The sequence below is a fragment of the Amblyomma mixtum genome, chromosome 3 (assembly GCF_055824585.1).
Source record: "Amblyomma mixtum isolate Tamu chromosome 3, ASM5582458v1, whole genome shotgun sequence".
In the NCBI taxonomy this organism is placed as follows: domain Eukaryota; kingdom Metazoa; phylum Arthropoda; class Arachnida; order Ixodida; family Ixodidae; genus Amblyomma; species Amblyomma mixtum.
Genome location: NC_143014.1, coordinates 413,663,931 through 413,680,441, shown reverse-complemented (window position 1 = coordinate 413,680,441; position 16,511 = coordinate 413,663,931). Strand labels below are relative to the sequence as shown.

Below are 16,511 nucleotides of genomic sequence, written 5' to 3'. Positions count from 1 at the left end.
GAGAAGCAATGAAGGAAAATTTGGGAGAAAGACGACATGTGCCGTTGTGAAGGGCTCCGGATTGGTTTAGACTTTCTGGAGTACATATCACTCGGCACACGGGCGTCTTTTGCGTCCCATCAAAACGCGGACCCGTATGAAAATGAGGATTTGAGGAAAGGAAAGGCGCAGCTACTGTGCTCGCTCTCGGTGGCCCCCGTACCGAACATCGAGGCAAGGGAGGGCCTGAAAGAACGGAAATGCATGACTCCTCAGTGCAGGGCTCTTGATTTATAGGAAAGGCGCAGCTACACTGTACCCCGCTCTCGGCGGCCACCTCAGGCCCTAAGGAAATGAAATGGCAGAGTAATTAACTGTCGGACATCTCGGTGGACACCTCAAGCGCGCCGCAAGGGAAGGATTAAAGGAGGGAGTGAAAGAAGAAAGGGAGAAAGATGTGCCTAGTAGATGGAAGGCACTGGATTGGTTTCGACCATCTGGAGTCCTTTAACATGCACAGACATACCCTCAGGACACTTCTTTTCCGTTTTGGCTAGAGATGGGAAGGCCTGAAAAAAACTTCAATTTTTGGTAAGAAAAAAAAACAGGCTTGTTTCTTTTCAGCCAAGCAACAATCGAAAAAAAAATGTGATGGATTTTCAAGGTTTTATGATTGCTTACTTTCAGTTTAGGTTTATTTTTTGCTTTGAAAATCACTACAGTGTGCATCATTGAATGATTGGAGGGCAGCAATCGTCATCACCATGCCAGGTAATGCTTTTCAAACTAAAGTCACTATTTCAAACGTTCGTGCTGTGAGTATGCAGGTTGAAGGCCAGGTCACATAGATGCTCCAGGCTGAACTTAACACGCCATTCATATTTGAACTCGGTGCTGAAGTAGAACAAAATGGCTGAAAATTCTGCAGTGCGACACACACGGCACAAAATAACATAGGCTGCTGCACACGCACGTGGCATTAGCCAAATACAAGCCCAGCTTGTTAGCGACAGAGAATGGGCAGGAAGGTTATACAGTAACTACGACTATGCTAGATCAAGCCAGATGCCAGATGCACCTTCCTGTCGCTTGCAATTTTTGACGGGCGTTCCTGAAAATGTGACTGAATTATGCTTGCATGCCATTATTGCGAGGCATCTCCTCATTCATTCCGCCAAGCCATGTCATGTAGTACACATTACTATCAATTATGGCCAACTTTCAGCTTGAGCTTCAACTAACTTTTTTATACCAGTAATTAATATATAATTTTTATTTATCAGGAATTGGCAGCCTGTGTTCCTGGCCTCAGCCCGATACGCATACATACAATTTTGGTGACAAGTATACGCATTGCATTCAGGGGTAACACAGAATGCTGCTTCTTCCCTCGGCTCATAGAAAAAAAAAGATTGCAATATGTTGTTGGGCTTCAAGTTCCAAAGCAACACATGGGCTATGAAGGATACCGCAATGGAGGGCTCCGGATTAATTCAGACCACCTGGAGCTCACGGGTGCTTTGGAATGTCACCTCAATCCCTCAATCAGGATTTGATCCTGCGACTTTAAGAACAGCAGCTAAACTCCAAAGCCACTGAGCCACTGCGGCGAGTCAGCTTAGCTCATAGTAGAGATAAGGCTTGAACATGCCTTCAGCAGTTGCAGATGCACCTTCCTGAGCAAACACGCGGTGGTGGTGTTCGCATTGCGTTGCCTTCGACCACTTGGCATGGAGACCTACTATAAAAGAAAACCCTAAGCTAAAGCTGATGCCGGTATGACAAAGCCACTATATTGTAGTGCACTGCCCACTTCCCTCCCAAGCTGCAACCGGCGAGACAGTTTCATTCTTGGTACTCTTCATGACTTCCACTGACGTCACTGCACTGCTTGAAACGATGTGCAAATTTCTTAAAGTGACCTGTGTTGCACAGCATGTAGCAGAGTTGAGAATGGAGACTAAAGCAGGCTTGCAAAATGCCAAACAAGTAGTCAGGCCTCTCCTTCTCTATGTCAGGTTACTCATGGCCCTAACAAAGATATCTTTTAAATTTGTGCTGTTCTTGATTTCTATGAAGCCATTGAGTTGGTATTCCCCTAGCACTTTCCAGCATTCTCTGTCTAAAATTGGTGGCTCCTGGTAGTGAGAGTATTGTGTTAAGATTATGTTTGTAACGCAGAAAAATAATACCAATTACAGCTCATTCTCAGTAGTTGAAACTTGAAGGAGACCAAAAATTTGTTCGAGTTACACAATTCAAATTAACAGGAGCCTTTTTATTACACTTTATGTCAACAGGACCAAAGCATTAGTTCTAATAAACTGAAAGTTTCAATTTCAATTGAGTTCGAAACAACCAGAATCCACTGTACAAGCAGACTCCAAACCAATGAGACACATGATTCCAAACGCAACCGATACAAAACTCAAGGACACAACCCTGAACCACCAGGGATCCCTTTATTGCCACACAAGTATGGCCTGAAAAATTAGCAACCATTGAACACCTATTTGGAATAAGAGTCACAGAACAGTCGAAGTTTATTGTCTGTTCCCACTTTTCTGCTTAGAGTCATTCCTCCGGTTTGGAAAGATGGCATTGCTCCCAAGATACTTCCTTCATATTACATGAGCGTCAATTCAAGTGTTGAGTCAATGACACCAGGAATGCATGAGCGATAAGTGGCTATCATTGCTCCACACATCACAGAGCCACATCCAAGTCCTACACCTAAGTCACTGAGAAAAGCCAAACTTGGCAAGTTGGTGCAAATGAATTACCATAAACTAAGCTTCAACATACAAAACCTTCACAATTCGATGTCACTGATTCACGTGCACAAAATCATGCAAATGAAGAAAAACATGAAGCATTGCTATATTGTGCTTGAAGAAAGAAGAAAGATTACAATGCTTCATTATACTAAAAGACGCTTCTTACATGTGTGCAATAACAGTCTGTATCACCTGAAACCATTTTTGTTGATTTCCCTTTAAAGGTACACTAAAGAGGAATCTGAACTCGTCTTTTTACCACTGGAACTCAGCCTACCCGTTCTCAGCCTATTCTTAGAAATTTCGAATTATTGTCCTGTGCTACTGATTTCCCTAATTTATATCAGTTAAATGTCCTGGCTGCCGCCTTTTTGTGAACTCACCGCTGACGGCAGGAGGTGTCACCCAACCTTTCAGCCAGTCCCATGGCGGCTTGCCGCTGTGCCATCGGCGAAGTGATACGTGCGATTGGCGAAAGCAAAGAGTCCGCGCGTATTTTTATTTCTGTGGGCCTAATTTGCAGCTACGTAGTCTCTGACTGGATCTATTTATTCATAGACGCCTAAAAACAAAAGTGAAAGTGAAGCCGGCGCATGACTGCCTGAGAGGCACTACACGCGTTAGTTGATTCCTCCTACCTTCAGGGGAGAGTTCAAAAAACGGCAGGCGCTGGGACGTTTAACCCGATTTATATTACGGAAACCGGCCGCACAGAAAAATAATTCGAAGTTTTTAAAAATGCTCGGAACATGTAGATTGAGTTCCCGTGGTAAAAAGATGAGCCCAGACTCCTCTTTAGTGCACCTTTAAAGAAATGTTATCAGGCACAGGCATGACTAAAAATACAGATCTCGCTTCAAGTTTCTTCCCATGGACAAAACATCATGGTAAAGCCGAGCACTGTTTGTGTCCATGTTTTCAATGCTGGAACGTGTTGCGACAAACTAAAAAAACAAGGTTGCACTGGCACCCATACCATTTCTTCTGTTCCCAAATGCTGAACGCACGGTTTCAACTCATGGAATGACCCAATCAAATATGACTATGGCCGCCAAAACACCATCAAGTGAGCACTGAGACTTCGCTCTACCCCATCACTATGCAGCCCTTGCCCAGAATGCAGCTTGCTGTTACTTCTAGGATACTGCAAGGTAACTCAAGACCGCATTTTGAAATGTACATTTTGAACAAGGATTTGTGCACACTGCCCTGGTAAAACCTCACTTAGTCTCTACAAGTCCAGCCAGCTTAATGAAACAAACAAGGGGCGGTCTTGGCTCTTATCAGCACTACGATTACGCTGTACCACTGAAAATGTTTTAGTAAAGCCACCAAATTTTCCACCTGCCTGCCCCGATGTCCTCACTCCTTAGCTGGCTGAATGAAAAGCACACAAGAGCGGACTATTTACCACCACTGACATAACACTGTCTTGGCTCTTCAAGCTGAACTTGATCTGTACAGCACATACAAGTAAGAAAGCTTCAAGCTGATCTCAGCACTTGGAGACATGCGGTGCTTGGAGAGTCCCGCTGAATGTAGAAAGTGCCCCCGCCTTGGAAGAACACGCTTTCACTCCACGGTTACCATAGGCCACAGCTGGATGCAGAAGGCCCCTCATGTCCTGACTTGAAACCTGCCAGCCTTGGTGACATACTTGACGCCCTTGAAAGGCTTGTACTTCTGCAGCAAGTGAAACACACACAAAAAAAAAAATTTGTTGCCCCATTAATAGCACTTACTGTTCTTCTCAATTTCATGATGATGATGACACAAAGGCACAAAGGCATTTGCGGCCAAAGAGCGCCATGGTACCAGGTACTCTTCTCTACTCAAGGTGGGGTCAAAGACCATTTCCCAAGCATTGCACCCTGAATAAGCCGAGCACTGGACCGGGAGAAAGCTTGTACCCTCCGTATCACCAGTGGGTACCCGGCAGCACTGGGGATCGAACCCCACACCTCCCGCATGCGAGGGCATCTCCATTTCAGTTTTGACATTTCGATCTTGGATGATGACCAGATGAGCTACATAAACTTCATTAGAAGTATTAATACAGTAAAAGCCCTTCAATCCTTAAGGGGGGAGGCTACCCTTGAGCATCAACTTTTTTATTTCTTGAGATATCTGGATAAAATTTTCAGAGTAAGCTTGTAGCACAAACATTTGAAGAACTACCAAATTTCGTGGAGCTGTGCCCTCTAGTTCTCAAGTTATAGGAGTATATCAGGGTAGTTTACATGGGTTCCTTGGGACATGCCTGGAGAATTTGCAAAATCTGCTGGCACTTTGAAATTCAGCACAGTCATTCCTGGATAGGTACCCCAGGGCAAGACAAGGCCCTTTTTGTAAATTTCTTTGCTGAAAAATTTTAGCAGAGCCCTGAATTTAGTGTTACTTATTAGACCTTCATTAACCAAATTTTAATTGTTTATTACAAATTCCAGAGACAATATCTTTAAAAAACGGGCTTGTCTTGCCCTCAGAAATTTATTCAGGTATGGTGCAAAAGAAACCCTATGAAATTCTGATAAGTGGTTCCCAAGATATGGCTTTCCCTAGCAGCCACGCCAGGCAAAATATTGATTCTGAGAAAATGGCCTTAGAAGATTGAGAGAACACCAACTTTTTTGTTTCTTGAGATATCTTGAAGAAATTTTCAGGGTAGGCTCACAGCATAAACACCTGAAGAATTACTAAGTTTCACAGAGTTGTGCCCTCTGGTTCTGAAGTTACAGGAGTATATTGAAGTGGTTTACAAGGGTTCTTTGGGACAGGCCAGGAGAATATGCAGAATGTGTTGGCACTATGAAGTTAATTTATGATAATTCCTGAATAGGCACCTCAGGCAACAACAAGGCCCTTCGAAAATTCTTTGGTAAAAAATTTTAGCACATCACTGAATTTAATTACTACTTAGACATGCACTAATTAACCAAATTTTATTTATCAACAATTCGAAACACAATATTTCAATAAATTGGCTTTTCTTGCCCCCCCCCCCCAAGATTTATTTACGTACAGGGTAAAAAGACCACACAGAAATCCGTTGAGTGGTTTCTGAGATATGCTGGGGTGAGCAGCCATACAAGGAAAAAAATAAAAAATTCAGAGAAAATGACCCTCAAAAGTTGTGACATTTCCAGGTCTAAAATGATCCCGCTGAATAGCTGGAGCTGTCTCCGTGCTTTCTTTTTTTTTTGCCGCCTCTGAGTTGTCACTTCATTCTGTTCCTCAGCCTTGCCCATGCGCAGGGCATCTTTCTCCGCCGCTGACCGACCTGTACATATCTAGAACGCTGGACGCGTCGCGTCGATGCAGTCGTCGGCAGCGCGCTTCGCCATGCAGATGGACCTCATAGAATGCGTCTGTGCACCAGACGCGTGTCGCGTCTTGAATTTCGTTGTAGGCATCGTGACCGACTGCGCAACGATCAACAAGCTACACGACACTGTTCAAAGGGCACGGCGACAGACTGTAAAGACGGCGATCGCGAAAATGGCGAAAGGCGAACACACCGCACAAAGGAGAGCGAGCAGCCGGAGCAGACGACGCGCAGGGAGCAGCTGGCGGAGACCATCGCGTCAGCGCGCGCAGCACCTAATAGCAGCCGCCCGTTCCCCCGCGTTCTCGAGGAGCGCGCGCTTGGTCCAATCGTAGCCTCGGATTTCGGACGCGGGAAACTCGAAAGCAGCCGCGAGGCCCCCAATCAAAAGCTAGCCACGCCTCGAGCACGCTGCCGCCGTCGCCGCCACCGGCAGCAAAGAAAAGCGCAAGAATTCACGAACAAAACAAGACCAAAATGGCGGCGCTCGGTTCAGCGTGTGAGGAATGGCGCGTGCGCGAAGTTGGGGCATTTTCGGCGCTTGCTCGCGGCTCAGGGGCCGCCGTGGCTTGTTATATTTCTAATTTTCAATATTTTTAAGGCGAATTAGGCATTGATAATTACAGAAAAGGTAGTTTATAACATATACAAATGGAATATATATACTTTTCCAAAAATTGACTTTTTCGCGATTTTTCGGTTTTCAAAGGTAGCGTCCCCCCTTAAGTGGAACACTACACAACTTCATATGCTCTTGTCTGTTACATAGCTCATTGCCCCTCTGCATGCTATGTTTACTTTGACGGGGCAGTGCAGCATGCTTTACACATAAAAGAAAGTGAAGTCTGACTCTCTGCTGGAACCTCATGACAAAATGTTACGCTTCACAATTATTTACTTCGCCACAAAGAACAAAAATGAAGGGTTGTCTGCTCAAGCTGCAGCGGTCCTCAGCAATGTGCAGAGAACCTTCATCACTTCAGAACCATCTTCATGCGCATTCCTCCACTAGCCACACCCTCCCACGGCTAGGCTGCTAGTGTTAAGAAGCAGTGTAATCCTTGCAGTGCAGCTGCTGCCCCACATAAGTTTTGGTTTCAACTTAGAATTGCCTTCCACTGCATGCACCACTGTTTTGGCACACTGCAAAACATCAGGACCACCAGAAAGACTAGACCAGAGATGCTGTAACATGCGGCTTAGGGTCAAGTCTGCAGCAACACAGGTCTGCCAGGGTAGACTGCACATGCAAAGCCATGGGGTGCAACTTGAAACAGACTCAAGGGGTGCTCACACCCCATCTGCACACCTGGCCATCGCTTTTACGCATTCAGAATGTAGCATCCCCAGCCATAGCACTGCCAGCACCAGGCCTAGCTGCACCCAGTCAGTACTCTACAGTGGCCATCTGAGCATGGTCAGTCCCCTTCTCAAGCTAGAGGCGTACACATGGTGCGACTGATTACAGCAGCCTACAGTAGACCAAAATTCATTATCATCCTAAAGAGCTCTTGCTTCATGCATATTCCAGATGTTCACTTTCTCATTTGCAATTTAAGAACAGCATGAATGACGTGAAGCAAAAATGAAAGACACAAAAAGAAAAGCCACCATGCTACAACTTGCTCACTGCCATCTACTGCACAGTAATCTTCCACCACCAGTCTGTGGGGACTTTTTGAGTAAAGGGTGCCAACACAGCTTCCTTTATTCATTAGCACAGTAATAGTACTTCATTTCCTTCAACTGCAGCAATGGTATTCTGTATCACATGCCAAACACAGGGCCATTACATGTAGGCTCTTTCCTTACTGCGCCTATTCAATTCAATCAATCTAATCAGCGGCGCAAACTGGCCCAAGAAACGCAACTGAAGCAGTTTTTTGACAGGTAGTCCAGCCCAATTTGTAGCCAAGGAACTGAGCTCCAGTTCTGAATTCGGCTTTTGTGTCTGCCGCATGCGTGCATATTTTTAAACTTCCTGCGAAATCCCTCAATGTGGAGTGATGACCGCAATAATGGTGTCCTCATCTCACATCAAATATGCTCAGAAATGGTGCTTATCTCGAGATTCTGCATCAGCCACACTTCACGAAACTTGACTTTGCAGATGCAATGCGTCTGAAAATGCCGTTCATTCATCTGATTTTAGTTCAGACAGTGACGGCTGTTATGCCCAGCCAGGATCGTCAACAGGTGTCGGACGACAAATTTCGTTTTCGCTGCTGCTGAAAACATTCACGGTTTTCTGAGCCTTGGTGAATGTACTGAACATGTTCTGAATGATTCCTTGCCACCAGCAGCAAATCGGATAAAGTTTTCTCCAAGGTGGCGGCCTGAGGCTGGCCTTGGCATTGCCCAGTAAAGTAGTGGAAAGCAATTCGCATCAGCAATTGATTCTTTTTTTTTCTGATCAAAATGTTAATTTTAGCATAAACAGTTCTCTACCCCTGAATACTTGTTTCAGACACATTAAGACATAAAATGCATATTCTAGAATTTTTACTATCCAATTTCCTGACTGAATATATTGAACTCCATTGAAAAAATTTTGTCTTAGTCGCTGCAAATGAGGTCTCTATTAGCTACACTCCGATGCGCTGCAATAACGCAAAATGTTTAAACTTATAGCTCAATAAACTTTTTACACACATCACCCAGCACCCTGCAATTAAAATTTCTAGATTGTAAATTTCTAGTGTAAATAATACTGGATTCAATGTTTTCATGCAGATAGTATTTTCCGACACCACAGAATTGTGCAGTATAAATTAATGAACACAGCGGTAATCTTAATGTTTTCCCCACTTCTCATGTAGTATTACTGTGCTTCGAACATAGGCGCAGTTTTCAGCCAACTGAACACAATTTTATGTACTGTCATATTTTCCCTTGAGGAAGGTATTCTTGTATTCCGTATTCTCGTGGGGCTTGCATTTCATCACAGTGTGTTAATGCAAGATAACCTGCTCAAAATTGACAATGCTAACTAATATTACAGAGAAGAATGGGGGCAACACGACTCGACGGGATCTCGGATGTTGGGGACAAATGCAGAAAGTAATAAGCAGGAATTAAATTATGCCGAATGCTCAACAGTGGGATGCATTTGCATTCCACGGGTGTTCACGCAGAGAGCTGAGCCCATGGCATGATTGTGAAACACATCAGTGCGCAAGAGAAGCCCTGGAAGGCAGGCCAACCTCACCTCTCCATACATGTCCAACCGGTTCACCTTGAGGCCAGACACCGCCAGGGGATTGATGGTGAAACGCACCTGCAGCAAAAGAGTCGTCAACACTGTCCTGCACATCCCAGCACAATTACAAACATTCAGGCCTTTTCACCTGTCTTCCTCCAAGAAATGCCCATATCCCCTACACTTCACAAAGAGTAACAGTAAATCCTTGTCAACTCAAACCTCCTGAAAAATTGTAAAGTTGAAAGTTTTTCATGACTAACAATAAGCTGCAATCGTAATGCACTGTTCCCAGCTTGTGATGAAAGGTTTCCCTGATGAAATTGGGTGTCTCAAAATGTGGGCTGAAAAGAACTTGAGAAAAAAGGGGGCATCAGCCAGTGGTTTGTGCAGCAGCCAAACTGATCATGCCGTGAAACAACGAGTGAGTCTGTTCCAGCGCAATGTAATGTGCACTCATTGCCATTATTCTGCGCCAAAGTATACTGTAGTGTACTTCAAGCAAAGCAAGGACAGAGTATGTTTATCTGGGCAATGATGAATGGGAAGAAAAAGAGGAGACGTGAGAGAAGTTGCTCCTTCCTACACTCCGGCATCATCTGACCAGCATAGAAATGGCAGCAGCTGTTGCTACCATTGCATTAGCAGTGTGACCATGCACCCAGAGCGTATGCATTTCTCTTTGCAGGCCGAGTTTCTAGCACTACCTTACGCCTATACACAGGATCCCTTTTGCTATAATTAAGCGCCTGCTTTGTGCAGTGGAATTTGCACTGAAAAATATTAAACTTTTAAACCACACGAACAGAACTAAAATTTGGCACATCACTTGTCTCGAAAACTCCACTTATCTTGAAATTCTTTGTTTCTGTGACTTATGAGCTAACGAGGGCTTACTGTACCCCCTGGGCATCATAGTGCACACAGGTGAGCCACCTAGTTATCTAGTTATCTATTTATGATCAACAAAATAACTTTATGGGCACTTCCTTTGCTTTAGGATGTACGGTGGGCCATTGCACATGTCTGCATACTCTTAAAAAAGCTTTTCTTAACTGAGAAATTACTATGAAAACCCTTTAGAAAGGGCCTAATTAGGATATGTTAGCTTGCCATACAACTTCCTTCCAGGTAAGATATTTGAAATCTAAATGCACATTTGAAATCAGCATTCTGTGATATACAGTAAAAACTTGTTACTTCAAATTCCACGGGGACATCGACGCAATTCAAATTAACCGAAGTTTGAACGAACGAAAGTGAACAGAACATGCACTATACTGCAATCACGAAGCCAGGTACTGAGAATACCCTATTTTATTGTTCTAAAATAGTCAATCATCACCTTTTACCTTTTTTTTTTTTTTTCACAGAAGGCAACGGTCAACACCTTCTGTTCCAAAGCCCGGGCTTACCGGAGGGCCCTTTCTTTTTTTTTTTTTTTGCATTCTAAGCTGAAGAAGAGATGGATGGGGTTCAGTGCATCCCAATTTGCGCAGTGGAAGGCCACCCAGAGGCGCAGTGCGAGACCGCTTCTGAGCTTGCATGTCTACCATTTCTCTACAAAAACAACACCGCAACCTACAAAATTTTACACTTGCTATTCACGGATGTTGCGCGACCGTTAAGGTTGCAAAGCGAAAGTTGCCAGGATGGCCGCACGTACATTGTCCGACTTTCCAGCCTTCAGACCGTGAACTGCCAAACCAATGAGCATGCTTTTTGGAGACATCCTGTTTCAAATACGCACTGGCGTTGACTTCACACATGGTTTAAATTTTCTCTTACAGCATTTTGGTGCAAGATGACATTTCTAAACCACTACACTGCGACACACTGCGGAGGTTGGCCACTATGGCTGCAACCATCAAACGGAAGGTGACGCCAAGGGCACCGGAAGAAAAGATACACAGCAAATGTCAGCGAAAGCTCCATTCATTCATTTCCCACAAGTCGCAGTTTTGTTGTGACTGCGTGGTTTCGAATTCGGAGTGCCAGAGATGCTGCAACGTGCCTGGATTTCTGTACCTCGCCGCTGGTCGAGTCATCCATTGTTAAACAACAAAAGCTACCGCAGCAAGCTACTGAAGCCTTTGAGATCGGTGCTTACAAGCAACAGCCGAATTCAAATCTCGGAGTCCATGCATAGATGCATAGTTGCTGTCCCCATGTCGCCGCTAACACAGAAAGAGAGGCCCCTCCCTCTCCCCTTCTCCAATTATCCGGCCTCCCACCTCTCATGCCAATTTTACCCTCTCCCCATCTCCTCCAAAGAGGCGATGCAGCCTCACGGGAGCGTTGCTTGGTTCGCTGTGTGCCCAGGCCACCAAGGTGCGGCGGCGCGTAGTTCGAATTATTGGTAGCGCAACCCATTCACATTCAAATCAATGGGCTATATTTTACATAAACTCCAATGAAGAGTGGGCAGACCAAGTCACACAGTTTGAATTATCCAGAAGTTTGAATTAATGAGGTTTGAATTAATGAGCTTTCACTGCTAACTTTCAGCAAGATACAGCGCCAAATAAAATAAAAAGTTTTTAAGACCCTCGTCCCCACTTAAATCAAGACCCTCTTGGCAAAGCATTTGAACAAAACTACAAGCTCAGCTTGCAAAGGCAGACTATACGCTGCAGGTTAACTGACTGCTCTAAGGCTGACCGGCAAAAGCTCGTGGCACAAGTCTGCTAAGTACACATATTTACAAGACTTGGGCAATTCTGAAAAGCGATGGAGGTGTGAGTGGTTTTGGGGATTTAACACCCCAAAGCAACTCAGGCTATGAGGGACGCCGTAGTTGAGGGCTCTGGATCATTTCGACCATCGTGGTCCAGATCGAACCCGCGTCTTCCCGGACCATCAGCAGCCAAGCACCATAACCACTGAGCCACCGTGGCGGCGAAAAGTGATGGAGGCTAAAAGCCAAACCAGCTTCCCAAACTTAGTAGATTGAGCTTGTTGCCACAGTCTCTTACTACAGAAATTTTGGCTCTTCACAGCTGCACACCAACCACACTTCTGCTGCAAGCTTACAAGATGGCAGCCTAACACCATAACACCTGACAGGTGCTACTGCCATGATGCCCCTCAAAGTAGCAATGTCCCAGCAAGTCTGCTACAGTTGGATTGTACTCCGGAGACCCGCATTTCAGTGTGTAGCTCTTAGGCACTTGTCCCCGAGTTGAGCGTAGACACTGGCCTCGGTGCCACTGGCAGAGCGAACGAGGAAACAAAGTGAAGGATGAAAGAGGACAGAAGCGACGAGAGCCCTAGGAGGAAAGTGGGGGAGGAGGATGAAAGCACTACAAGAGCAAAGAACAACACGAGGAGGAAAGTGAATGAGTAGGGTATGGAGGGAGTGGAGGAGGGCAGCAGAGAAGAAAATAAGGTGAAAGTACGAGGGGGGAAAGTGGGGAAGGAGGGTACAGTGGAGAAGGGAGGAAAGCGGAGGATGAGTGTACGGCAGAAACGTGAGCAGGACAGCAAAAGAGGGAATGGTGGGAGTAGGCGGGAGGGAAGTGAAGGAGGAGGGCCCAGCAAGATTGGTGGCATCTGTCATGCTTCGTCTGTGGTGGCTACTACAAAATGTGCTGGCTGAGCAGAGGCACGCCGCCGATGTTGAGGCCAAGAGCCACTGACATTCGGCACTGCATGCTCCGAATGAAATTGCCTACAGTTCAAATACCTACCTCAATAGCTGCACACAAATTACGCATTACTGAATATCAGAGTTGTCATCCAGTTTTTTTTTAGGCTGTTTCACGTCACCGGTGCACTTTTCTGGTTCTCTTTAATAAAATTCAGCTAGGCCTTTCTAGTACGGAAGCTGAAATACTTCGGGACAAAACAGAAGGAGAGGAACAATGCATTATTGCTTCTGACAATGCACAAAAACAAGGACAGATAGAAGTGAAGACACACAAGGTGCTTCACTGAAGAGACAATTCTTCATTCGCAGAGCCAATAATGCAATACCAAGCCCAACTGAATATGATTCTCAGGAATAATGCCTATGTTTTCTTCAGGCTAAGCATCAATAAGGCTGAATGGACTTGAAGTCAGGAGCGGGCATTCTCCCAGTAGTTACATGTGTTTAATATAATGCCAATCATCAATGATTAAAAAAACATGGCTATACACTGATGGGTAGCAGGATCACTCTCGCATGCTGAAAAGAGACATCACTGTCATAAAGCAGAGTGAAATCTGGCTCACAACAGTGTCTAAGTATCTTTATGGCAGACCTTCTGGGGTGGTGACAGCTCACTGACGCCTGGATGCCATGAACAATGCAAACGTGCTGCGTTTTCCATCACGCTGTGGACTTACACAAACCAAACAAGAGTTGTACTGCGAAGATACAAGCATAGTATACAGCTTTCCAGTAACTTATTCCAACCAATGAAAGTTTCCGAAAAACGACAGCTGCTGACATGTTCTCCGGCAAACTGCTTTCAGTTCATGGTGACAATACCCTTCTTTGTAGTGAGAGTACTATAAGAACTCGTTTCAGGTTGCAGCTGGCTAGTTGGCTACACAGTAAGTACAAAATAATCACGCTTGGAATTAACAGCAGCATTACCACCTTGCCAGTTTACTAGTGCTGCAATGGCTACAAAAAGGAAATAAACTTAAGAAAAAACTTGACTGAATAAGAGCCAACCCCTAACCTACTGCATCTCTCACTATTCAGTCAAATAGTTACAGCAACACAGTACACAGAACGGTTGCCATCCATCAGCTGGGGCTCACCGTGATAGTTGGGTTGGCATCAGGGGGAGGAGCACCAGCTTGCAGAGCCATCTGGACATGCAAAAAAAGACACCAGTGTGAACCGCTAGATGAACACAGCTGCAAACAGCTCTGCAGTTACCGTAAAGCATTCGTCACCATTTCTGGAGCATTATTTTGAGGATGGCTGTAACTTCCATTTCTACACATGCAGCCAGCGAAAAAAACAAATGGCCAGACTTGTTTCTCTCCAGATGTCAAGAGTTAAGCCAAAGAGTCTGTAACCAAAACTAGAAAGTTACGTCCACATTTGCCAAAAGTAGCATCACTTCACTGTAATAAAAGTATCGTTCTCCAGTTCTGCCACTGACAAAGGTTGCCATTACTCACACCTGGCATAACCTGAAAGTGTCCTTGATGAGAGGACTAGAACTAATAAAAAAAGCCACATTTCAGGAATCACAGAAAAGCAACCACTTGATGCTTGAGAAGCACTGAATTAATACATACAGTCGAATTTCAATGATCCAATCATGGCTGATACGAATTTCGGTATGATATGAAATCGTAAACTTCCCCAGCCAAAGTACACTGTGTACAATGGATAGAATTTCAGATGGTGCAAACACTGCAGCACCATTAGGAATCACACAAATGTGGGTGCCACAACCGCACCTGCAAGCACTAAGAGCTGCCCTCGCATCGTAAACACCGCGACTGCCAGCCACACAGTACGCATCATGAGCACTGAGCAGTGGTGCACATCGCTAACGCTGCAATCCCCAGTCACGCAATACGCACCATGAGCAGTAAACGGTGGTACACAGCAACAAATAAACCCTGCCAGCCGAAAACAGATCTGCGTAAATGCGTTTCCCGTGCTCTGGCTAGTGGATATTCGTTTTTAGATGATACGAATTTCGGATGATATGGACATTTTTTGCGACACAGTAAGGTTCAAATCATTGCGATTCTACTGCATTTAGCTAGCTCACTACGAGGCTAGCTAAGAATGAGGCCCAGCGGCAACAAAAAGATCAGAAGGCATCCGAACACAAGGGTGGGTTGCACTGAGGTCAAACAAAGGGAACATGAAGCTTAAGAAAAAGCAAACCAGTGGGAATGGAATATCATGGGAGAAACACAGATGTGGCAAAGCAGCTAAGAAAGGAGGCAGCACTGGACACAGTACAACATGCTGCTGTAACGCTAATTACTACTATGAACACGGCCCACACCAGCTGAACACCTTCATTTTAATAGGTGGAGACTTAGAAACAATTCCTGAACCCTGACCCATGGCCTTGCAGGACCGTTAGTTCATCTGTAAACTTTAGTTTTCTAGACTGATGCAGTCATTCAAAGCACTGGGCTTATTTCGGTTACCACTGGGCATGACAGTACCATTGACGTTCATGGGACTTCTGGACCGAGACTTGCTTGTGCTCAATGGTGTGAGGGGATTAATGCCCCAAGGCTATGTTAGGCTGTGAGAGATGCTGCAATGGTAGCTTCAGAATTTTATTTTTATTTTTATTTTATTTTTTACCATTAGGGTCTGTCAACAACATGCAGCGACATCACACAAGACATGGCCCTTTTTGCATTTTGCCTCCCCTGAAATTGCAGCTGCCATGGCCAGGACTGAACCTTGCCACCTTGAGCTCAGCAGCCTAACTCACCAAAGCAACCGCGCGACAGCAGCAGCTCACCTGCACTCAGTGCACTCCGCGACAACTCTTCTTGACAATGAAGCAAACGCTACAGAGCAGAGTCAACATACAGTCTCTTCCTATAGAGTGGAATACAGTCCCCAGTTGCAGTTTAATAGCTACTTCTCCAAATGCAATATACTGGTAATAATCGTTATTTAAAGCACATTTCTAAATAACTAAACATTTTCAACATTAGACAGTCACATTAAAAACCGTTTCTTTGATTACAATGAATTCTTTAGGCATGTCCATTGATTCCATACATGGCAGCAGCTACACCAGCAACGAAGCGAGGCTACAGCACAACAAGCAGTGTGCCAGGTGGGCGTCCTGCAGCCAAACTACTGGCAGAGTGACACAGATGCGGATGCCCTGAGCCTGTGGCTTTCTCTTCACTGCCAAAAATAGTTGCCACAGAGTATAAAACCCACCAGTGCTCAGAACAAATTAACATTCCCTTTACTTAAGACTCACTTGAGCTCAAACTTGCTTGGACAAAGACATTTTAATTTGGACTTAGACTTGCACAGATCAGGCTCACTTTTCCTCGCTCAATCTTAAGTACCCGCAGCTTGATTCTGAGGAGGCCCAAACGAGTCAACAAATGAATCTGCCTCTCTGCCCACGTTCTACACTAGATAGTACAACTGTAAATGCGACTGAAGCTGCACAAAATGTGCTGTAGCGTCCACACAAGTAACATGGAATACTACCATTGTTGTCATTTGTGACATCACAGCACTACACTGTTTCACTGCCTTTCTTGACAAACATTTAGGGAAAAA

The 16,511-nt window shown here is 44.9% G+C and overlaps 1 protein-coding gene across 1 annotated transcript in view; it reads right to left on the bottom strand.

Moving 5' to 3' along the window:
* Positions 1-2,407: 2,407 nt before the first annotated feature.
* The window catches only part of cm (AP-3 complex subunit carmine), a 48,621-nt gene continuing 34,517 nt past the window's right edge, over positions 2,408-16,511 (bottom strand). The window contains exons 10-12 of the mRNA XM_089584848.1: positions 14,033-14,083; positions 9,290-9,358; positions 2,408-4,439 (exon numbers count right to left, since the gene is read on the bottom strand). Coding sequence (XP_089440974.1) covers positions 4,374-4,439; positions 9,290-9,358; positions 14,033-14,083 — 186 coding nt within the window. The 3' untranslated portion in view covers positions 2,408-4,373. The remainder of the gene's footprint in view (positions 4,440-9,289; positions 9,359-14,032; positions 14,084-16,511) is intronic.